This window comes from Mixophyes fleayi, chromosome 6 (assembly GCF_038048845.1).
Source record: "Mixophyes fleayi isolate aMixFle1 chromosome 6, aMixFle1.hap1, whole genome shotgun sequence".
NCBI classification, from domain to species: domain Eukaryota; kingdom Metazoa; phylum Chordata; class Amphibia; order Anura; family Limnodynastidae; genus Mixophyes; species Mixophyes fleayi.
In genome coordinates, this window is record NC_134407.1 from 76,786,562 (window position 1) to 76,812,701 (window position 26,140).

The 26,140-nt window shown below is 40.7% G+C and overlaps 1 protein-coding gene across 6 annotated transcripts in view; it reads right to left on the bottom strand.

Annotated features, from left to right (window-relative positions):
• BAHCC1 (BAH domain and coiled-coil containing 1) overlaps positions 1 to 26,140 on the bottom strand; it is a 108,434-nt gene that overhangs the window by 42,925 nt on the left and 39,369 nt on the right. For all 6 annotated transcript variants that reach the window (XM_075216884.1, XM_075216887.1, XM_075216885.1 and 3 more), the window contains one exon: positions 15,289 to 15,471. In XM_075216884.1, coding sequence (XP_075072985.1) covers positions 15,289 to 15,471 — 183 coding nt within the window. The remainder of the gene's footprint in view (positions 1 to 15,288; positions 15,472 to 26,140) is intronic.

Genomic DNA, 26,140 nt, shown 5'->3' on the forward strand with positions numbered 1-26,140 from the left:
ATTTATGTGCATATGTGGATTTGCTTGCTCTTTAACAGTTCTGTATTGACAACTATAGGCTTGATGTAGGTTTATTAGCATGAACTTCAATCCGTGCTCCTCTGCTCTCAGACAACCAGCAGTGGTACTGTAAGATCACACCAAAACACAGTCTGTACCTTGCCGCAGTGACCTGAAGTGGAAAGATTTCACTTTACGGAGGAGGACTGGGAAAGAGGAGTTCCAGCCTTGCTAAATTCTTGCAGCTGTCTCTTTTAATTGCTTCTTGTTAAAAGACTTTTACTAGCTTTCATTTAAGTAAACATCAGTCAGTAAATTCCTCAATCACAGATGCCCGTTCCCACATGTAACCTTCCATTGACCCCTGGACTCAAGCACTGCCTCCCAGCACTTTCATATGCATTTACTGGAGGGTATTATAGGTAGAGATGGGCGGGTCCGGTTCTCCGAGAACCGAACCCACCCGAACTTTGGGTATCCGAGTACCGAGCTGAGCAGCTCGGTACTCTCCCGCCAATTCCGAATCCAAATCGAGGCCGAACGTCATTGTGACGTCGTCGGATCTCGGGACTCGGTTCTCGCGATACTTCAACTTTATAAATACACGCCTCCACAGCAATCCATCGCCATTTGACAGAGGGAGAGAGCAGGGTGTAGTCATAGGCTAATTAGAGCAGGGACAGAGAAAGAATACAATATTGTTCTTGCAATTGCTCTAACCAAAATCGCTAGTGCAGAGAGGAGGATAGAGGTTTATTATTTTTTCTTCATATTTGGCACTCCCCAGCGCTTTTGGGTTGTCCCCCATAATTGTGCATTAATATTTCTGGCTGTCAAAAGTCATATCTGTCAGCAGTATCTACTCAATAATTTGTAGCACTCCTCAGTGTTTTTGGGGTGTCCTCCCTAATTGTGCATTAATATTTCTGGCTGTCAAAAGTCATATCTGTCAGCAGTATCTACTCAATAATTTGTAGCACTCCTCAGTGTTTTTGGGGTGTCCTCCCTAATTGTGCATTAATATTTCTGGCTGTCAAAAGTCATATCTGTCAGCAGTATCTACTCAATAATTTGTAGCACTCCTCAGTGTTTTTGGGGTGTCCTCCCTAATTGTGCATTAATATTTCTGGCTGTCAAAAGTCATATCTGTCAGCAGTATCTACTCAATAATTTGTAGCACTCCTCAGTGTTTTTGGGGTGTCCTCCCTAATTGTGCATTAATATTTCTGGCTGTCAAAAGTCATATCTGTCAGCAGTATCTACTCAATAATTTTTAGCACTCCTCAGTGTTTTTGGGGTGTCCTCCCTAATTGTGCATTAATATTTCTGGCTGTCAAAAGTCATATCTGTCAGCAGTATCTACTCAATAATTTGTAGCACTCCTCAGTGTTTTTGGGGTGTCCTCCCTAATTGTGCATTAATATTTCTGGCTGTCAAAAGTCATATCTGTCAGCAGTATCTACTCAATAATTTTTAGCACTCCTCAGTGTTTTTGGGGTGTCCTCCCTAATTGTGCATTAATATTTCTGGCTGTCAAAAGTCATATCTGTCAGCAGTATCTACTCAATAATTTGTAGCACTCCTCAGTGTTTTTGGGGTGTCCTCCCTAATTGTGCATTAATATTTCTGGCTGTCAAAAGTCATATCTGTCAGCAGTATCTACTCAATAATTTGTAGCACTCCTCAGTGTTTTTGGGGTGTCCTCCCTAATTGTGCATTAATATTTCTGGCTGTCAAAAGTCATATCTGTCAGCAGTATCTACTCAATAATTTTTAGCACTCCTCAGTGTTTTTGGGGTGTCCTCCCTAATTGTGCATTAATATTTCTGGCTGTCAAAAGTCATATCTGTCAGCAGTATCTACTCAATAATTTGTAGCACTCCCCAGTGGTTTGCGCTCAGAATGGATTCAAAGCAGTCCACATATGATCTAAATGAGCAACCAGGTTCTGTCACCAGTCCTGATGTTAGTGTTCCCAGTACGTCATCTGGCCAAGGCGATGTCAAACAACAGAGTGTTTTCAAATTAGTGCAAAAAACAAAAACCAAAAAAAAATTTACTGTATTGAAGCGAAAAAGAAGTGTAACTGAGCAAAAGTTAAGTGACGATAAAAATTTTTTTGCAAGCATGCCATTCTACACACGCAGTGGCAAAGAGAGAATGAGGCCTTCACCTTTGGCTATTAGTGGCAGATCCCAAAAAGTTACCCAGCCTACAATTGGTGCACAACTACTGTTACGCGTCAAAGCCGAGCTGCAAGATAACAGTGAGGCATTACAGGAGAATATTTGCTCTGATTCACAAATGACAACAATCCCTGTGGAGAGTCCATCCAACAGTGGGATGTCTAATCGTGAGCATTCTGCTGATGTGTGCCTTAATTGCCCGAGTGTAGCCGGTGATACCCAAATTGAGGATGCCACTTTGGAATTAGAAGAGGATGAGGGGGAGATTTGTGTAGGCGACGAGGGCGCTAATGATGATGTTGATGATTATGATGCAGACAGATACCAAATTGCCTTTCTCAATTTCTATTTATATTCTAGATTATATAACGGCTGAATAGTTTTCTATTTTACTCCTAGTGGAGAGAGGATCTGATGCAGACAGATACCAAACTGCCTTTGTCCATTTCAATTTATATTGTACAGTCTATAATGGCTGAATTTTTTGGTATTTTATACAAGTGGAGGGGGGCCTTGAGAGACAGAAACCAAACTGGCTTTTTCCATTTCTTTACATATTTAACTATAAGTGTAGGGTGTAATATACATTCAAAGACGATGGCTGCATTGCCAATATGCATAGATGGAGAGGAAGACAATCTGTTTTGTGTGTAGAATAGGCCTACCAACGAAGAATTAAACTGTTTTTTTGGATGATTTATTACCTCAACAATTAGATTACTTGTCTCTAAAACAGTTGGAGCACTAAATTGGGTTAATTTAGGCCCAAAAACATGGATTTTCCCAAAAAATAGCAAAACAAAACCAAACAAAACCAAAACCAAAACCAAAACACGAAATGGCGGTTTTGCAAAACCAAAACCAAAACCAAAACACGACGGTAATCCAGATCCAAAACCGAATCCAAAACCAAAACACGGGGGTCAGTGACCATCTCTAATTATAGGTGAACATCTGCTTTCGTCCCCCCACTGACATCCCTCCAACCTGTTACAACAAAGAAGAGAACTTGTATCTTGGGGGTAAGAATCAGAGAGTTATGTGTCAGTACTGCAAAATGTTGATTACAACAAATGTCAAATTTCATGTTACATCAGTCTGCATGAATGCATCAAGGTAGTTTGGCTCACTCCTCATGTATCTAGAGCGAGGCTTAAGTTAGAGGAGGCATTACTAATGGGCAGACAGGTAGTTGTACAAGTTACAAAAAAGAAGTTGAGGTCTACAGAACTGGTGCGTGGGGGCACAATAACTAAAGGAGCAGAATTATGAAAAGTGAATCCAGAGATGCAACTCCCATTGCAGTAATATGTAACCTGCAGCTCTTATGACACTAAACATATCCCAACATGTCCTGGTAGCCAAATGCTGCAGAATGCAGCTTCACCACCGTTGTACAGGCTCAAGCTACCAAGCGCTGCACTAGGGTACACCAAACATACCCAGAATAAGCACATGCTGTATTGTTCCTTCTTGCACTAACATACTGTGCAGCATTACCATATTGCTGTGTGTTCAGCTTGGAAACTATACACAAGTCATAACTATAGGAAATGTCCTAGATACCAGAAAGCTCTAGTTATAAGATTATGAAGGCACCGGTCACACCTTTGAAATCCTCAAACGCAGTCTTTTTCATGTGAAAAGCAAGTTTTAAAAAAACAGTGCAGCCATGACCTATTTCTCCTCCAGTTACCCCGATGCTTGTTTCCAGACAAGCTCTCTTTAGGACACACAGCAAGAGAGCTATAAAGTAAAGATGAGGCTGGCTCTGGAGAGAACAGTCCAAATGGAGTTATCGGGTTGCACTATCAGAGAATGCGCTTCCTAACGGTTCTCCTGTGTACAGCCTATAGGAAGCCCACCTGGGAGAGAGCACTGCAAACAAAAGCACAATGGCTTAAATGCTCTCTCAGCACAAAGGGGCTCAACAGGGGAACTTTTTGGTTTTGCTTGATATATAGTGTAGAAGGCACAGACCCCGTGACAGCTCCTGTATAAAATGAGGCTAAACTCAGTGCAACTACAGAAATATCAAGTTTAGGCAATGTTATCAGTGACCACCAGTAAAACCAGTTGTAGTGCTTACTGTACAATTGGAAGTCATACATTTTCCATTCTGGTCATACAAATCCAATATATAGACACACTTAGTGGCTTGTTAATGGTTTTACAGCAGAAGAGAATAATAAAAAAATCAATTTCTCAATTATTTTATTGTGTCAACATATTCTCCTAGAGACTACCTAGGCTTGAAGGTCACCTGTTGACAGGTGTCAGGACCTTACCAGATCTAAAGTACTGGAAATAAACCCGTGTGGCATAAAACATGTTTACCACTATCCCCACGCCCCATATAATCAGCCTTAAGGTCACTAAAGTGGGCTGTACAGATACAGATTTGGTCAACCAATTGGGCCCCACATATACAGTACTCCAATATTCTACATGGCGCAAACATTTTATAAACAACATAAATACAAACCAATGTGACTATATTTGGTTCATTGTTTCGAGATAACCAAGGAGAATAAAGTGTTCTATTCTAGGTTCTCTTGTGACAACTGTACAAAGTGGTCTACTTAGTGCGATAGCAACTAGTGGGTTCTACTTTAATGGCCACACCATGCCTGTACGTCAGTGGATTCCAAACTTTTTCAGTTCAAGGCACCCTTAGGTTCTCCAAAATTTTTTCAAGGCACCCCTAAGCCAAAATAATTACCAAGTAGTCCCCTGCCTTGCTTACCACTTGCCCTGGCCGAGGCACTCCGGTGAGATCTCCAAGGCACCTCAGGGAGCCTAGGCGCACAGTTTGGGAACCTCTGCTGTACGTAATAAGATAGTTAACAGAGGAAGCTGCCTTAAGAACTCCTGTTGGGGGCGACATTATCATCACCCTTTATTTATAAAGTGGACATATTGTGATGCAAATACATTGACAAGATCATGACACAAACAAGTTATTTACAATAACATGAAACAGAATGAAAAGACAGCCCTGCCAAAATGAGCTTAGAATCTAAAAGAACACTTGAGGATAAGGTAGCGTAATATCAATTGTAGCTGCTAGTATTGCCATTCTAAGGATGTAGGATTATAAGGTGCTAACAGTAAAGCAGCAATTGGCGACTGGCATTTGTGGGCAGCTACGTGTGGTATTGGTTGGAATGAAGACAGACAGCGCAAGGTGGAGACATGAAACATGAACTAGTCATTGCAAAAATCTTAAAATGGTCTTTACTTTAAGACGTTGCTTAGCATAAAAGCTAGTGTAGCAGATGCAGTTTCTTTCTCTAGGCATATCTTAAACACACACTTGATCTCTCTGGCAAGCCATTCACAAAGATCAATAAAGTGTCTATAAATTTACAGTTGGTGTGAACCAAGATATTTAATGGTACCACTTGATGAATTCCAATCATGCTTAGCTCATCTCACACATGGAAAAACTCATGAAATATAGCAAGGCCATGTGCAGTTACATCTGGAAGGGCATGTCTTAGCAGTAACACAGTTAAGTAGACAGCTCCCTCAGCAGGAGATAAGGAGTCTGAGCATAGGAAGGCTATTGAAGGAAGTGCTCTGCGACTGTGAATCACAACAGCTGCCCTTGGAAGAAAAAAAAAAAAATGCGTCTCATCTTAGCCCCCAGCCCAGGAACAGTGCTGGCAATTCTGAGCCCCACAGAATGAAGTTCCGTGCAGCTGTGCTTTAGGAATTCCCAGGGCGAAGGGGCAGAGATGCCCGGGTACAAAATGTGCAGACTCTTTGAAGCTCGGAGCCCACGCCAAGGCCTGAAATGGCTTCATTCAAGGACAGACATAGACAAGAAGTCTTTGTGTGTGCTAAAAAATTAGGAGATAGACAGGCTAGGGAGGGTGTATACACACACACAGCATGAACAGACCAGCCTGACATCTGTCCGTGGGATACAGCACTGGGTGTGTGTGTTATATACATACATACACTTAAATTGCCTGAATTACATATATGGGCACAGTAGAGCCAAAGGTAATATATGTTTATGTGTTTCAAAAATACATGATCACAATTTGAACAACACGTTGCTGCTTGAAGCATAAAACTGTATTTTTGTGACAAGAAGGGATCTGTATTGCTCCTGTGTTTTCCAGAATGCACATGGAACATTTCTACTATAAACACATACACACACCTGGCCATTTATACATGTATCTGCAAAAATAATGGAAGATGCTTCTAAACTGCTTGAAGGACTACTGCAAGTAAGAAGTGGTATCTCACTTAATGTAAAGACATTTATAGATCCTTTTCTCCAAAATATCATACTTCTTGCTGGTCTAATGGAACAGCAATCTTTAATAGGATGGGTTATAAACCCATAAGTTTTACATTTTGTGAAATGGAAGCGTTCCCTCTTTTCCTAGTGTTTTTATGGACATAATATTTATACATCTAGGAGGGGAAATATAGGTTAAGAGATATCTGAATAAAATAACACCTTTATAGAAACTAGGTAAAGTCCTATAACAAGAATTTTTTTCCTTAAAAAATGTTTTCAAAATGTAATTAAAACTTTTAAAAGGGGTAGAGGGGGGAAGGGGGAGGGGGGGGTGTGAGTAGGAAAGGACAATAACAAATGGGTAAGAAGGGAGGGGAGGGGTACATAGTGGGTAAGGAACACAACAATATATCCAAAGCTTTTCACCAAAGAAGGTACATCAACACTATAACAAGAATTTAGTTACCTTATTATCCTGCAGAGATGCTATGGTTTCTCTACTCTTCGAAATAATCTTTTTACTTTTTCCCCAATATTTCCTGTCTGTCTTTTTAAAAAGGTATGATAAACCTCTACCAGTACAATAGCTTGGGGGCACCAACATGGGGCACAATCACTGGAGGACCCCATTCTAGAAACCTTAATGACCATTACTCCGACATGAGTGTGCGCACTACTGTAATCCCTAGCTGCCAATCAAATGCTTACTTTAAATTTTCTAAATGTAGACAGATGGTATCTGCTAGGCTGCTATGGGTTACAATATATTTGTTCACATTGCACCATGATATCAAAAAAGCCCTTGTGGCTCTTAGCCCCATTTAAAACAAGGGAGGTGCAGGCATTTCACAAACCAATTTTGATTCATAGTTTCTTACTATGTGTCCTATGTGACGGATTGTGTGTTTGTTTTCAGAAGTGATCATTTCCAGCAATCTGCCCGTCCAGCCATGAAAGGGTTAACTGGGGAATATTTTAGGAATTTTGATTGTTTGCAAGTTTAATTAAATTCTTTTATTTCAAGGCCTGAAGACAGGAGGAGGAGGAGGAGGAGGAGGAGGAGGAGGAGGGGAATCAGTAACAGCAGAGACATGAAAGATGGAAGAGGGAGGACTTGGTCATGTAGTGATGAGTGAATAGAGGGTGTGATGTTTATAAAATACAAAGGTGTATTTTTCTCTTTATGGCATTACCAAGCCGCCTTCCAGCAAGCACCGAGGGAATGAATGAACGAGAGGGGAAAGGAAACAAACTCTCTGGAGAATGAGGCACAGGCTTGTTAACAGTCAGTGGATATGAAAAGGTTTCATCAGTCAGTAAAAACAGGACGCTACTTAAATACAATAGCATAACAGAGGTTTGAGGAAGATTTGTAAATACATTTTTAGAAGAGTTATAGGTCAATAACAATAAAAAAAATCTGTAAAGTGTTTCCAACCCACTGGGAGCTTTGCCTCTATCATGCACTTCAGCAGAAATATATATTTATTTTTTGTTTATTAAAATATAAACCATCTTTTAAAGACACATGTAAGGAGAACTGGTTGTCTTCTGTATTATACTGTTTTTACAAACAAGATAAAGGATAGTGAAAATGGCCAGATCACACAATTCACAGTCCTGTAGGCTGATCCTGGTCCCCAGTTCTGAGCCCCAAGCACTTCCATAGGTTGTCTTGTAGAAAATCAGTCCCTGAACCTGTGGTTGTCTGACTGCTGACAAACTACAATTGTTGGAAAAGATGATGTGGTGTAAACAGCTGGAGAGCAACAGTTTGCCCACAACTGTGCTAACCATAAGCTACAAAAATGTTTGATTTGCAGTTCTTAACAAAAACAACTTGAATCAGCCCAGCAAAGAGACTGTTTAAAAAACAGGTAACGATGTTAATCTACTTATGCTGCACGGGTATGGCTAAAGAACACAAAGTGTGCGCTTGAAACTGCCGGCACTTTTGGCAGATACATGAAAGGTAACGCCAGGTATTTCCTTGACACCCAACCCCACAGGAGATCCCGGGAGGAGACGGGAGGTGTAGGAGTGCCGTTAAAGCAGTCTTAGTTTATAAATATACATAGCAGGTGACTGTGGGAAGTCTTACAGAGAGCTGGCACAAGACACACTAGGCCTGTTGGACACCTTAGCTGCCAAGGAGCGCACGGCCTGCTCTAAGTCACAAGCCAGGGAAGGAAGACATATTTTTCATCTCCGCCACCCCCACTTCCTAATCATCCATATTACAGAAAGTCTTGACATGCAAAAAATGTTACATAATACGGAATAATCATCTCCTATCAGGATACATTAGGAGCAAAAACAGAATAGAGCAAAACTGCAATGTACTATACAATATATTTCAGCTCCTGGACATTGAACCTGTTGGGAACTGAAAAATAAATAAAAAAAAATACACACCATTTACCAACTTATTTTTGCAATAAGGAATATGCTTACACCCCACCCATTAGATGTTCCTTATAATTTTTAAAAGATGCTAGGACCCAGCCCGGTCACAGATGACCAACCCATGGATTAGTTATAGGAGAGAACAACTGTGTCAATAACAACATCTGTATGTGGGCTCATTAACATCTGCCAACTCCCTTCTCCCCACCGGCTCAGGCACACCCGAGCCCCCTTGTGGCTGCAGCAGCGTGTAACCCTCGCTGTGCTGGAGATCAGGACAGAATCAGGCCGTAACGAAATACAAACAAATCTAAAAACACTACCAGAAAATACATAGAATACATGGACCTTTAACTACAATTTAGGTTGTGCATTGTATACCAATGCAAACATTTCATTAACATCGTACATTTAAAAATAAATAAATATATGGGAGATATTTTTCCAGCAATATCAACCATCACTCACTAGCTGGGAAGAAAATGAGGAATGACTATGGCAACTGTGCTCAGGGATTATAAGTCTCCTTTTTTATGCAATTCTCAAGAAATTCATGAAAACAGTGACGACTCTCACAAACATTTTCAAAAGCCCAGCAGGATACTATTCCATATGGTAAAGTATTTGATTAGGACAGCCGAGTTGTTTAAGTGAACCAGTTGCCTAAACACAGTAGCAGAAGCCATTTTATAGGCTATGCCATGGGAAATGAGAAAGCATCCTATAAATATGCTAGGAACTGGTGACATCACTAAGGCATGAGGTACAAATATTGGTCCAGGCCCAAAGATGGCTTCCACCACTGTGTATAGAAAACTGGTTCACTGACTTGGTGATAGGCACATGGCAGCAATGCTGTACCCAAGTCATACCTGCCTACTCTCCCGGAAGGCTCCCGAACTCCCGGAAGAGTAGGCAAAACTCCCGGCAGTTAATGGAGGGGTGGGGTTTAATCTCGTCATTAAGCTCCGCCCCCTCCATTCAATGTCGTACATTTCAGGGGCGAGGCTATGGTGACGTGAAATGTCACCACGCCCTCCTCCTTCCCCAGGGAGCAATCTTAGAAGTGGGCATGTATGGCCTAAGTATTTTAAAAAGCTGGAATACCATAGCCATGTTTAAATGATATTAATGTATAAATATTAAATCCATACATGGGTAATATTGTAATATTTCTAAATGTATTACTACTTGGGAGAACAGTTCTCTGTTGTGTTATTGACACCTACAGATACTTCTATGTAAAGTCAATGGAAAGGTTTCATAGTCCATGTTATTAAGTGTCAGACACTGTCACAGAAACAGACCATTTAGCAGGCATTCATTAGAACTAGCAAAACAATGATTCCCTTTAAGTGAAAATGAACTACTGTATATTTTTGTTTCATCTATGTCATATTAACAAAGCCCACAATGAATAAACAGCTGGGAGTAGTAGGCAAGTTCACGGCACCTACAAACCAGCAGAAACAATAAGAGCCTTGTATAGAAGTCCAGGTGATGGACTGGAAACTGGTAGCCACACTTCTAATGCTGCAACCGTACTCTGACACGTGCATACAAGACTGTGAAAGAGGCTTTTTTTAGTTCTGCCCTTCAATCATGCAGCTGGCACAGGGTGCACAAGACTCCTAGTCAAAGAACCATACAGGGTTAAAAAGAAGATGTTTCTGCCAATCTCGCTTGCAGCTCTTGGTGGTAAGGAAGGTTGGGCAGCAGGAAGCTCTTGCTGAGAAGGGATAAGCAGCAGATGTGAGTGCTGCTACATTACTCTGTGAGCTTGGGAAGGGTGTGTGAAAGCTGTGGGAGTATTGAAGAGCTCCAGGATATGAAGGCAGCCCAAAAACGAATCACTCAATCTTACAAAATAAAAAATATTGTGTCCTACGATGTTGTGCAGGTTATGGCAAAGGTGCCGTTTCCACTTGCACATAGAGCTCCTCATGTGTCCCAATTATCCCAAGACGGACCCATTTTATGGCACGGGCAAATCATTGAAATGATCCTGAAATGACCAAGATTAGAGGGAGGAGAATTCAGGTGGCCACATTACTGTAAAACGTAACACGACCTGCTCACTATTATCAATATTACGGTAATAGTGCGCATAGATACAGTTAATAGTTAACAGTTAATACGGTCATTGCAACGCCAGCTATTTGCTCGCGAACTAAGTGTGGCGGTATTAGCGGACGATTGAATCCCCCCCTAAGAGTCCCCAAATGATTGGACCATGCGACCTAAAATACAAGCTCCCTTATGCTGGCCACACACGCCAAGACACCGCAAGGCATATTGGTCTAATGCTATAGTGTGTGGCCTCTAAATAACGACAATGAACGATAATATTTTTATAGAACTATAGGATCATTATCAGGTATGTTGGGAAATACAGATGGAAGATGATCAGCCTGTACATATGGTCATATTCAGACATTGGCATGAGCAATTTGGCCAATGGGTGAACTTGTCCAATATGGCCAGATTGGACAATAATTCTGTTTGTTTAACTCTCGCCAAGCAACAGATTGTCATGTATGCGGCCAGTTTCATATAAAAAGGGCAACGAATAAAATTGTTGCAAAAGTCCCCATAAAATGATGGAACTTGACATGTGTCGGTACAAGCTACTACTATCCGTTATTTGCCCTTTTACACAGGAAGTGGCTAAAAGAGGCAGTCATGTCCTTCAGTGGGGTTACCAACAGAAATTATGCATATGGGAAAATACTCACTTCCACACAATCTCAACTTTAGATCAAATATCTTAAATCCTAATAAAATTCTCAACTTTAACAGGAATATTTGTTTCAGTCAATAGAAGTTTTTTTATTATATCAACCAGCATAAATTTTAGGTTCAGTGTTAATCTAAGGATTCTCCAATTGACCTCTGTATTGTGCAATGCTGCTGTTCACCCAGAAGAACAGATGGTGGCAATCTCTGGCACTCTAGAACCTCAGATCATGCTGGGTCTTGCAGTTCCACACCAGTGGGAAAGCCATAAATTGCTTAAGTCTGCTCTAGATTCTGGATGTGACATCAATAGAATAAACTGACAAATGAATGATGCTAAGTCTTCAAAGACTACACATCCCTTCGATTTTCAAATGGAAACATAACATGTTCTCTCCCCTATTATATTTCCTTAACCCTTTCACTCCTCGTGAGCTCAGACACTCAGAAAATAGTCAAAACTTTTCTCCTATACGTGGTAGATCATCATGTCATAGAAATGGTATCCAAACAGTTAAGGGCAAGGCCATCTATTGCCACACCCCAATTCCTCCCAAATTAGTTCAGTCACAGAGAGACAGAAACACGCAGAGTTAAAGAAAGTGAGAGCGGGAGGTGGTATTGGCTTGAGGCCCTGGCATCATGCCCGGCTGCTAGTCTGAAAAGATGCCAGCTGGCTCGTTCCACATCAGAAATACCCCCCACTCTCCTCCCTTCTTCAGGCTGCATATTAAAAAGAGGGAGGGAGAACAGTCATTGGAAGAAACATAGAAAACGAATGAGAAGGACATACAAGAAAAAAAGACACAATGAGTCTAGCTCAAACACAAGTAGCTTCTACGTAATAAAAAGCAAGTCAAAACACTGAAATGATACATAAATTGTGAAATTCCAACTGGCACATTTACATACATGTGTCAGGTTAGGGTATGAGCTTCTCACCAGGGAATCTAGCAAGAGTGGTCTACTGCTGATATAAAATTTTATGTAGCACATATATTTTATATGCCAAGTGTATAGAATGCATTAAAAGTGTTTGCGGAATGATTTGGAGCTCTAGGATAAAATATAGACGCTTTGCCAACCAACTGATTACCCTGGGGCAGCATGCAGTCCTCCTGGTGGGAGTATTTTCCAATGTATTATATGGCTATATTTTCTTAGCTTGGCAAGCCATGGGTTACCTGACTGTTGCATGCATACATCACAGCAGCAACAATGTTATCCAATAATCCTGCAAAGGTTATCTTGTTCCAGGACCAAGGGGTCACTCGTTTGATCCCTGATAAATAATGCGTTGCCTGCTATTGCGTTATTTAGGATTAGGTCCGACTGAACACTCAGAACCGGCATATTACCATACATTGACTGCAATACATATGAGATATATACTGAAGTAGAATTACTTATTCTTAACCTAACCAGATAGGTAAGTAAGGCACAAAGTAGGTTCTTGGAACTGTGGTAGCAGAGCAAGTTCTCCTGTAACACAATGTCGCACACAATGTACTCAATTCACAAATGCTACACTAGCACAACATCATACATGGCAGTTTTCACCCAAAAGGAAAATGGACGAATACCACCTTGATGACCAAAATCAATCATCTCTCTGAAGGATTTTCCTATTTAGTATAGGCAAATCAAATGAGGAACTTAACATTGGGTGTCTGTACCATGAGGATAGGGGCTGCCAATCAGGAGACATCAATGATGTCAAATTATTACATTATATGCCTAACACCCAAGTTTCTTGGAAAAAGACTGTCCAATAAAACAGACTCAAATTCATATTATCGGTTCTAAAGATTAGTCAAAGAGAAAGCATGGACAATATCTGCATGGAAATCTATTTTTATAAATAGCCGACATATTACATCTTTTGCACACAAAAGAGTTTGTTTGGAAAAAATAAAAGTGATTACTTTATATTGAACATTTACAACCTAGTTTGACTTCATTCCCATCACTTATTCCCTGCGTTCTGGGTACCGGCGTCAAGTGAGTTTTCCAAACAGTATATTATTTCTTTGGTTATTTAAGAAAAAGATTAAATAGAATTATGATTACTACAAATACCGCCATTGTTAGCACTCTGATCAGGTCAAGGGATATCTAGTGTAAGCGGTTTGGATGAAGACTAGAAGCCCCTGCCCGCAGGTGTCTGTGGACAATGCTGCTAAGCAGGTTTTTATGAGGAGGAGATGAGGGCAGCGATACAGTTCACAGGCTTTGTTGCCGAAATTCCATACAGAAGAGGTCAGAGCAGACAAGATGATGACAGAACTCCTTCAGGCAGCAACAGTCTTTCAGAGGTGCTATACATACTTAAGGGGCTTGAAGAGGGAAATGGAGGCCAGGGTCCCAAAATGAGTATTCATAATTAGCATCTTTCTATATATATTATACCTGCAAACCTCTAAAAACAAGGGACAAGTGTCACTTTGTATAGTGTTTTTGCAGAAAACAAATAACATTTCACCCACTAAACAGGACATGATCATAATACAATTCTATTACGCTCTATATAGACACAGGACACCACAACTGCCAATATGACCTTACCATTGGACATGATTATAATACAATTCTATTGTACTCTAAAATGCCCAGTAGAGCAAAGCTGGAGAAAACCCAAAAAGTTTGCAGGCAGGGAAAAAAAAACAAAAAAAACCATGAGGCAGAGTAATGCTAAAATTGGTGAATGTGCCGAAGGAGAAGATTTTTACTTTGTATTTAATGTTGGAAAACAAAGTGTTAACAGACAGATACCATTCTGTGCACACAAATGTATATACTACAGAAAATTCTCAAAAATCTAAGTATATAAATTAATGGGTCCAAATGACATACATCCGAGAGTTATGAAAGGGCTCAGAGCAATGCTTGCAGTGCCATTAACAACACTTTTTAGCCAATTGCTGCTGATAGGTGTCATTCCAGGTCATGAAAAATTGTGCAGTGAACTACATCTGCCAAAGGGTAACAGGGAAAACTATTACTATAGATCTGCGAGTCTCATATGAATATTAGGGAAACAGAATCACTTAAATAAATACAATTGTTGACTATCTACAGTTAAACAAAATTACACTATCCAAGGCAGCATGGATGTACTGCCGAGACATCCTACCAAACAGATCTAGTGGATTATTGTTTTATTTATTTTTTAAACTTGGAAACTAAAGTGACATTTCACAGTATAACTTATTGGATATTGCTTAGATGTTAAATAGACATTTGATTTATGGTACAGATTAAAAAATAAATTCAGAAAGTGAAGGACCCAGAGGTGATCGAATTCAAGAATGAATGGGACCAAGATATAACCATTGGTAAAATATGATGAAAAATAAAATGTAGTTGCATTTCTGATGTCAATTTCTTGGTTTTCACACAGATAGAACACTACAACGCCCAACTTAATTTTATATAAGATTGCAATCTTGTAGTTCTGCCAGTTTAAAAATATTAGAAACCAGGGAAGATTGTCAAAGACAAGGGACAATCCCTTAAGATTATGAAGAGTTGGTAATTTGACACAGTAGTGCAAACAGATACAGTAAACATGGCTGCGGACAGCATGCATTATATCAACAAGTCTCTATCCTGACACCTAGGAAAGAGAAGAAGTGACAGGCTCTACTTTCTGGAACTAAAAAAGATCAACAAAAATAAAAATAAAAAATTTTCACTGACCTTCATGAGAGTGTGAGAACCAGATCTGGGAGGCACCAGCACCATGCGGTCCCCTGTAGGTGGTTTCTGACGGGGAGGAGGACGCTGCCACCGGGTGGGCGGATGCTGCAGCAGGGCCCAGGCTGCTGCTCAGAAAACTGCCCATGAAAGAGGGTGAGGTGTTTGCCATCAAACCGGTGCTGGCTGCAAGAAAGAGAACCAGTTACCTTCTAATTTACCAAGCCACAATTATGAAATCGCTATAACAGAGAATAATAAAAGTAAAAAGTACCAGTAGAGCAATGATCTTTCATATGTAGTGCAACATATAATGGACCACAATACATTGCAGAATACCAATAGCACCTTAAACATGCACAAGATATACAGATTACTACTAACCTTCTTCAAATTTAATTTCCCTAAGTATGTAGCTAGAAAATGTCTTTGTTAACCTGAGACCCTCCTCCGTCATTCAAGAGTTAAATTACCTTCAACCTACATTTAACAAAGGACCAAGACAAGGTGAGCTGCTCTGGTTATATCCTACAAAGACACGGTTTACAACATGGGCATAAAAGCAAAGAAGCACAACAGATTAGGACAGTGGTTCCCAAAAGGTGTGCCGTGGCTCCCTGGGGTGCCGCAGCGATCTCAGAGGGGGGCCTCGACCAGGGCCGTTTGTAAGCAAGGCAGGGGACTTCTTGGTAAATATTTTGGCTTAGGGGTGCCTTGAAAAAATTATGGAGACCCTAAGGGTGCATCGAACTGAGAAAGTGTGGAATCTACTGAATTAGGAAGAGAAGGTTAGAAACAGAAGAGAGGATACTGAGAAGCGTAAAAGGAGGAATTTCACCCAAACTTTTCTTTATAATGTATATTCCTCAAATGGTAAGAAAATTGGCAAATCATTTTTTTATTTTTTTTTTGCTGCGTTAATGACAAAAAGGATCAAAATATCTTAGCTTCTCTGCAGCATTAATATCTAAAATGTTTAATTTCACACCACCCCCTCCCATCTCCAAGGTTCAATTTAGTTTTGAGATGGAAACACTTGGGGGAGGATTCAACTCCCCGCGTTGAGCTGCGCACTATTACCATTACTACGGTAATTCCAACGCTGATTTTTCCTCGCAACTCTTTAAGCCGCGAACAAAAATCTGCATTAAAATTACCGCAGTAACAGTAATTGAGCGTGCCCTGCGTTGTTCTTTAGAACGGAATTGAATTCTCCCCTTGGAGTGCCCTACTCTACCACAACATGTTCCCCATTAATGAAATGGTTCGGCTGGCATGTGTACATTACAGCAAAGGCTCCCCTGGAGTCCGATCTCGTCCTACCACACCATATTCACCTTCAAATCTCATAGAATCCCCCCAACCCACCCAGGCCTGGACCTCTATTGTACAGCAATACCTTTAGTTTCTTGCAATTATAGTTTGACTATTTATGCTACGTGTCCATAAAAATATATTGTGGTGTTCTCACCCCACTATGTTACCCCTTCTCTTTTTTTTCCCCTGCTCCCACCCATTCTTCTGCTTTCTGTACTCCACGTTTGTTAAAAATTCAATAACCATCATTGATGTGAAAATAAAAATAAAAGTTTAATCTCTGCCTGTTGTAGTGAATGAGTCAATGCAGAAGGTTGCGAAACCCAGAAGAGAATATTTTCCAACGCACTTGATACAAGTCAGCTGGATGCTGGAGGAGTTGAAATGACTTATTTATGCTGTCTTTCCACACAATAATGATATGCACGTATTACATTATATGTAACATTTACAGAAGCTTCACAGAACATAGATTTGAAATAAAGTTGTGATAGTGGAGATTTTCTTTTAATATGCACAGCAGGCTTCCTGCCTTTATATTACACAGGACACATTTTATTCACATGACAAACAGACAATTTAAGAATGTTATTAATGTACCATATACAAATCAAGAAGTATTTTAAGCTGTAAAGGACAACACAATGGTGTCTGTATATGGAGCTGCACCACTGCTGACCTCTGGGATACAAGGCAACAGCATTAGGCTGAGCGTTACACAAAACATCTTGCAGCTCAGTAGTATATGTAGAGTTTTTTGGGGGGTGGGGGAATCAATAGAATGGTTAAGTATTAAGTAACAGGGAAGGAAAAGAACACAAAAGCGTAATACAGGAGTTGGAAAGACTAACTGAAGAGACCGAGTAATTGATGAAAGTCATGTGCAATGGCTGAGCCATGTACAGGGTGTGTACTGTAGCATTGGTTGATCAGTTCCCTTCCCTCCCAGCCTTCAGGGCACTATTAAAATCTCACATCTTGTAGGAAGCCTCCCCACTCTCATGACTTCCCTTATTTTCCTCCAGCTGCTTCGGTCACCTGACAGGGAGAGAATCCCAGATGCGAGATTCCCAGCAAGACGTCAGAAGAGTCTTTCCAGATTATACTTCACTCGCACACAGTCCTGATATAAGACACTATTTTACTGGAAAAAAAAATACTTTATAGTGCTCCAGTTGTCATGCAACTACAAGTCCCAGCATGCACTGTCAGATGGAGGCCCACATGTTGCCTACTTCTCCTCTAGACCCAAAAGATCTTCTATCCTAGTGGGCCATTTCCATCTGGAAGTTTAAATACATTCCCTGTTCATAGGTGTGCGAGTCATTAAAAACAGATAAAACACAGATGTTTACAGTTATCTTTACAAGTTGTTCTCCTTTATTGTAAACAAGCTTTGCTTAGTGAGCTATGAAACTTTTGCCATAGAATGACTTTGTGCTTTGCGATTCCTGCGCATAGCTGTACAAAGACCAATCCTTAACTAACAGTATATCAGTGTTTTGCAATACATCTGTCGTATTGTTCCCATTTGTATCCAAGCGGTGCCAGTTCACACACAGCTGTGAGAAAAGAGTGGAGCCTGTAGAACGCAGACCTAAGGGAGCACTGCAGTATCAGCAGGCTGGCCTTTCCAGGAATCATCCCAACAAAAACTAGAGAGGAGGCAGCAGGATGGGACCCACATCATAAGCTACGCCCATGTACTATAGAGGGGATTTCCACTCAGTGTCAGTCATCTACAGTGGATTTAACCTCTGCAATTAAGTCACATACATACAATTCTGAGAAACAAACATTTCTTATTATCTCAGCCTTAACAGCAAGACTGTACAACAGATGGGGGGAGATCCCAATGGTCAGTATAGATGTATTGTATAGAATTCAATTAGGGTTATTTACGTACACTGCTCAAAGGTGTAAATCTGCACCGAAACCACAGCAAACAATTACAGTGCTCTCTCTCTATATCCTCACACACACTAATATATATATATATATATACACACACATACATACATACATATACACACACACACACACGGCCCCACCCCCACTAGCAGGTGTATTTTATGCACACAAGTGCATCAGTTCCATGGTATGTCACCCATGCTATAACCAGTGTTGGCTGTGTACTAAGCTGGCTTTACAAAGCATGAGCAATTAGCTTTTATCCATCTAGTGCTAGCCAGACAATAAAAGCGCATTTCAGCAATGTTTGTAAATAACCCTCTGACTTTTTGCTGAACACAACACTCTACAACAAATGTGTCCAGATGTGACCAAACAATAGCACAATTTTCCATTGACAATCACACAAGCCATGCAATCCATAAAAACATAGAACCAATTGTCCAGACTAGTCATTAATGGTTAATTCTCAGGACCGACGCGTGACAAAATTCCTTTACTACATCTGCTGCAAGCATGCATCGACTACTCTTCCATTAACTTACAATCTTTAAAATTAAATTCCCCCAGCTACCCAGTTTCAGATAGTGTTCTAGTGGCCTGGAATGTAGCTCATACTGCAAAATGGGTTACTAAAATTCAAAATAGGTTATTAAAAGGTGAAGGGTGTGAAACAATGGAGACAGGTATTCTTGAATTGAATTTACCAACTCTGCTTATTGGCTGTTCCATGGTTTCGAAATCATGTTGGTGCAATAAATGGCATTGGATTTTTTATTATAGCCCTTCACGTTATATTATAAGTTAGTAAACTAATGAACAGTTATTCTCAGAAGCTTGCAATTAGATTTGCAGAATAAAAACAAACAAAAATGCCCAACTGCCAAGCTACTTACCCCAGAAGTACATGATCCACAAGATTAGCTGGGACTGTCCTAATAATCTCCTTGCACTGTTTATCACATGAACCATACGGGGCTAATAAATAGCTTCATGAAGAGGAAGCAGAGGGAGAAACAGGACCTGCCAGGCCAGCAGCCGTTCACAGGAGAAAATAGCAAAGGAAACAGTTACACGGATCGTAAAAAAGAAACTTTTATTGTGAGATCATATGGCAAGGATCTCTCCTGGGATAGCAGTCCTGGAAACATGGACACAGTAACCCCATCACGGCTGGATGGAGCATCGCAATGTATTGTCTCACATAATAATAAATTGCTTCTCTGACTGCTTTTGGCAGTAAAGGGTTTATCCAATATGCAGGCTACAATTGCAAAATTATCTTTTTTTTTTTTCTTCCCCCCCCCCCCCCTTTGCGCAGCATGTGTTTCTAAACGTAGGAGCACAGAAAAGAAAACACACAGAAAGCAATTTGCCTCTGATAGAAAACAGGTCTGGGCTGCTTGTGATGGGCGGGAGATGATGGGGGGGGTCCTCCCACACTGCCAAACTACTCCCACCTAGATGCTTTGAAAGTGAGTGTCCCGAGTGCGGTTTTTAAGGGAAACTTGTGTCTTCTCTTGCTGTTTAACCCTATAAATATTGTATGCTAAAATGTACATTAAATGTGTCTTGATCATTAGATTATACCTCAGTTACATTGGAGCCTAGTTCTAACAATAGCAATACACTGATTCTGGTGCAAGAGATGCTGCAAGCAATGTTCTTCATGTCTCAAGAACAATGATCAAGACAAAAACTTTATTTCCCCCGGTAAAAATGCTGCATGGGACACAATGGCCATGGAGAGCTCCATAGAGAAGGGCCTGGGGTCATACCGCATAAGAACGGTGGTGGTAGCATTGGTCATAGGGTGGGAACTCTGTGCCTAGCTGCCACTGCTCACTATAGCATCCTCTGCTGCTTTTCTATAGGCGGACAGACCCTGTCTGGATCTATGTACTGGGCAGTAGAAAACAACTTCAAGGTTACTATTTGGGTGCTTGCAAGATTAAAATGAGGACACACCATGGGGTAAATGTATCAAGCTGAGAGTTTTCCGGCGGGTTTAAAAAGTGGAGATGTTGCCTATAGCAACCAATCAGATTCTAGCTGTCATTTTATAGAATGTACTAAATAAATGATAGCTAGAATCCGATTGTTTTTTCAAACCCGCCGAAAAACTCTCAGCTTGATACATTTACCCCCATGTTTTAGAAGAGGTGTGTAATAGAATTATTATTTATTCACGGTTTAATTTTATTGGCATCAGAGTGGAAAGAGGTCAATTTTGAAAGGCCAATCCTGTGGTCTTACAGCAAAAAGGTTGTGGTCCTTCAATTCTGGGCATGGACAAGCATGATTATGGCCATGGCAAGATTTTTCAGATTTGCAAGCATTGGAGGATATCTAGTGCCAAATCTGAGGCTGCTTGATGCCATGTAATTCTTGTTACTTTGCTACCTAATAAGAGTTAAATACTTATGTGGTAAAGTCATAGCAATTAAGGAATGAGTTTTAGGATGTCTGCTTCCCACTGCCCTTCGTAAAGTGGAGGTAGAGACTGAGGACCAAGTAAAGCCATCATGGCACAGCCAGATATTTCCTGGGGCATAACAGTTGTGAGAACAAGCAGATGCAATTACCAATCCTAGGTTGGTGAAGCAAACATTTATATTAAAATGTAGTGTATGCATCATGCATTCGCACAGCTGCAGCCATCTGAATTCTGATCAAGACTACGTTACGCAAGAATAGATTGTAAGCTTCTTGGATGAAAGGGGGGGAAATATTGAATCTAGCATGGTGTTAAAAAGTTCTATAAAAGCAAAGTCAGTTCTATTAACAGCTGACCACAAGTCTAGTGCTGAACTCACTGCTACAAGCATGATACAAGAGAAGCAATGATTACTGGGCTTCTACACACTCTGTAGTGTTTTATGGGAAATCCCATATACATTCTTATAAATACACATCCATGTGCCAAGTCCAATCCAAGTAAAAAACAAACAAAACACACACACCGCCTGCCCCTCTTCATTCTTTTGACCCTCCATTGCAGTTTCTCTTCACCTTCCCCTTTGTTTCTTTACTCACCATACTTGTCCTTCTATCTTCTATTTCTTCTATCTTCTCTTCTATCTTCTTACCAATGCGGCGGCGCCCAGGACCCAGCATCATCCTCTCTCCTGCAGCTCTTCACTGAATATGTCATCATACCCGACATTCAGTGAAAAGTGAGGAGGGAGGAGGATGCTGGGCCCGGGCAACACTGGATTGGTAAGTTTTTTTTTTGTCCCCTGGCTGCTGCACCCCTGTGACAGCGCCGCGGCACCCCTGGGAGCCGCGGTGTACACCATTGATATATCACAGCTTACCTCCCATATTCTGTGTTTTGGAATAAGGACACGGACAGAGCAACCTTCGAACAGGGAGCAAGTCACTGTCAAGCTGAGGCTGTGATCACCCAAAGTTATGGACGTGCCTAGCATATCTTAATGGCTAGACTACCCCCAATTCCCATTCTCTAGACACACACACTGTCAAGTGGCACCCATTCACCACTGCTCAGCTGTACATAGCTGAGGGAGACACAACTCTCAACATTCCGGTTGTTGGAACAAACACCCTGACTGGTGGAACAGTCCATTAGAACAGAGGGCTGCCCACTAAATCAGAAACATTATAGAGAAGTATGGTTATAGAATCCACAGAATACCCTCATGCTCTATTGCCATTTCCTGTTTTGTTTGTATTGTTCTGTACAACTATATAGAATCATACTCTACTATAAACATGTGCCCAGTTTTTTGTGGGTTTTTTTCCTCTTTTTAGATTTGCCAAAACCTACATCTAGAGATCTATCACAATCTCAAATTATCAAAGTGTAATACAAAGTAAATCTACAGAGTAAAACCGTTTAAAATACTCCAAACCTTGTAAGTTTTTTCATTTTAATGTAACATGAGAAGCAACAGTATTCAATATCTAAACTCCAAAGGCTGACTTACATCTGGGTGGTGGGGAAAAAGAAAAAAAAAACAAAACCCAAAAACCACCCACTTTTCATTCATGTACATTTGTAAACTCAGCCAGCTTCTATGAATATGGCCCCTGTGAAGGACAATAAAATAGCATTTTGCATATTTGAAATTCCTAATTCAAATCTTCTAAAACTATTGAACTGTGGAAGCTCTCTGAACCTCAGGACAAATTCCTTGTGGTGTCTCTTGCACGCTGGATGCTCTGAATACATTTACACTGTCCCCGTCCCCCTCCTTCCCCTTGGGTTTCGGCACCGTCTACAACTGGAGTCGCGGCCTCCTCTGTTTTTGTATGATGCTTATCTGGCTGGGCACGGTGCCTAACCACATTGCGCACTTGCACACTGAGCGTTTTTAGTGTCACATACACAAACAATACTTCTAGTGACAGGCGGCTGCACCAACAGCCACACACACACACACACACCAGAATTCTGGTGCCACACCGATTAGAACCCAATTTTGCTCATGTTTTACTATCAATCATGCACGTGTGGAAAGGTTTATTATGAAAATGTAAGCTTTGGTACTGTTAATGCACGGTTCATAGAAGGTTCATACCACTATCATTGTCAACTAAAACTTATTCTAACTTTAGTGCCATGTTAACATAATATTGTAGGAGTAAACAGGTATCTTTCAATATTTCACAGACCAAATTGTTTCAATAAGAGACAATTTCAAAGTGTAACTGATGGTACTTTCTGTCTGAACATTAATATGGCATTTTATCTTAAAAAAAAATAAAAAAAATTATATATAGATTAATGCCACTAAGGAGGTGGAACTACAACTCCATGATGATCTGAAAACATTGATGGTTATACCACCAATCACCCCCACCCTTTCATTTAATAGAAAAGAGAAGTGTTATAGTTTAAGGGGGAAAAAAAAAAGGTTGCTTCAATTGCATAGGTGCAAATGATGCTTATCTGGTTAAAAGCCGTCATGAACACAGCCATAGATTTATTCGCTGGCAGCATATGTGCTTAATAACAAAAGTGCCTTGCATAACTGATGAACAAGACTCTGGGAGATAAACAAGCAGAAATATCTGAGATACACACTAAAAAATTTCTTCAAGTGTGGAGATATAGATTTATACACACACACACACACACACACACACACACACACACACACACACACACACACTCCATTGGACGCATATGGATTGAGTTGAATACATATGATGACCGTGTGACAAACTCCCCCGCTGTCACACCAGAGTTGGAGAGGAGGCACAGGGGAGGACAGGAAATAGACAAAACATTTGCTTTCATTTACAGGGAGAAGCCTTAGGATTCTAGGACAAATCCTTTTTTTTCTAGAAGCTGTGAAGGAAGCAGGGAACAAGCTCTGGGGCCGTCTGCAGGTTCCTGAGAACGAAAATCCAACTTAGGATCCCACACCCACTGCTCATAAAACCCTCCACCCCCTCTACATAGAAGGACCAGTCCCTGAGGCTCTCCTCCAGCCTGGACCGACGGTCAGTTTCCCAGGCTTCATCGGCACTGTTCACACACATGCACACATCTCTCTGCCCCTTCACACGACCTGCTCCCCTGCACAAGTGGCTTTGGCCAGACACAATCAGAGGATCCTGCAGTTACTGCATATTAACTTTTCTATTATTATCCCATTAGGGCACACATCAAACCCAGGCAGGTTGACAGTATCCCAGAGGCTGCCAATACATTCTCACCTAGTATGCAGAGTTTCAGTTACTCATTCATAGTCTGGGCCCCAAAAATTCCTTTACAGCCTGATCACAACTATGAAATAAACCATCAATGTAAGGATACCACACAAATCTTTACAGGACCAGAGGTACAAATATTAAACCCCTTCAAACGGAGTGTCTACATAAGAAAAGTCAGATGCATTCTTGATCCAAATAAATAAAAATGAAGGCTATTGTTCCTTAATTCAGTGTGTTGGTCATCAAACGCTTAAGTACACTATAGTGTGAGTTTTGTTAAACGCAAACAAAGAATTTTTGCTCTTGCCTGATCCATCTTCTGGTCTGCTTGTACATAATCTGACACTTGGAAAGTAAAATATATAAAGAAATTTAGATCTAAACGACAACTTGTTTAAAAACAGCTCCATTGTTTCATCATTTCAGAGTCCACTCCAAAAGAGATCCCGTTGATGGATTAAGAATTGGTTTTAACTTAATAGAACTACTGAAGTACCTACCTTTTAAAGTTTCTCAAACGTACATGGGATTGTCGGTCGCACATAGCAGTCCATATTTGTACCCATAATAGGGAGAAAAATCCAACAAACAGACAAATAGACTAAAAAGGGCTGTGAGCGGGTGTGTCAGTCACTGGGGATAGCCGATCCCAAATAGAAGGAATCCTGACATTATTAATAGGAGAATCACAGAGCAGGTCCATTAACAGTTTGTTCACTGGGGATGGCTGATGAAGAACACATGAATACATGTTCTACCAGAAGCAATATGGATGAAAAACATTTGTGTTCAGTGATACTATGTGTAAACTAGCGATAATGCAGATAAACAGGGCTCTTCTGCTTTGTCAGTTCATAAGAGGTTTCAATGCTCTTTAGTACATTGAAAAGGAGGAAACAAACACTAATTTTCCCCTTGCAGGTGACACATCTTTATTACCTTGTATATGCCCCCTGCAACTTTGATCAAATACGGAAAACAAGTGAAAGCTACACTCTGAATGCAATTGAATCCAGTTCAGTCTGCACACCATGCTCTGCGTCGTATCCCAGGGCAACTGAAAATATATAGTACTTTATTACATTAATACTTGACTCAAAAGCACAGAAGGAAGAGAGATATTTGTATCTACTAAAATGTTGCAGGAAGGTTTGTACAGGCCAATAAATTAAAGTCATTTGAAGGAAGAAGAATATAACACTTCAAATGTCACGTAAGCTTTTCTATTGAATCTAACATGCAATTGGATTGGTTAAAGTTATTGAGGCATTCATATACACACACCACACAAAAACTCCAGTTTGCCTGAACAACACTTATTTGAGAAAACACAGATTGAGAAATTTTTTCCTATGCACACCAGACTCTCTCTCTGTAAAGTGAGCTTCTCTCAGTCGAAGATTTGCATGCACTCTGCTAACCAAAACATTTAAATCATACTTACCAACCTTTGGTAAGTTAAATCCGGGAGATCCAAGGCAGTGGGGCGTGGCTGGTGGGCGGGGTGCGGAAAATCACGTCATTTTGTCCCCGCCCACCGCAACAAAATGCCGGTTTTGTCACGGGGGTGGGCCCAAAATGACGCGATTGGCCGCAAATCGCGTCATTTTGAGGAGCAGATGCCATTTGCGGGATATTTGCCTGCTCTCCCAGGAGCCCTGGAGACCTACCCGAATTTCAGGAGTCTCCCGGACATTCCGGAAGAGTTGGCAAGTATGATTTACATACAATCAGTGGGCGAAGTTGAAATTTAGAAGTGGCAGTATGAAAAAAAGTAATGGGAATGTAAGTGAATAGAATTTGACTGCATGTCACCATATATACCCCCACTATGACCACGGCATACAATGATAGTAAAAACAAAAAAAACAGTGTGGTCGCAGTACAGAAACTTGTGCCTATATATCTGTTAGTGTTTCAAGATGCCAATGTTGGATCTCTT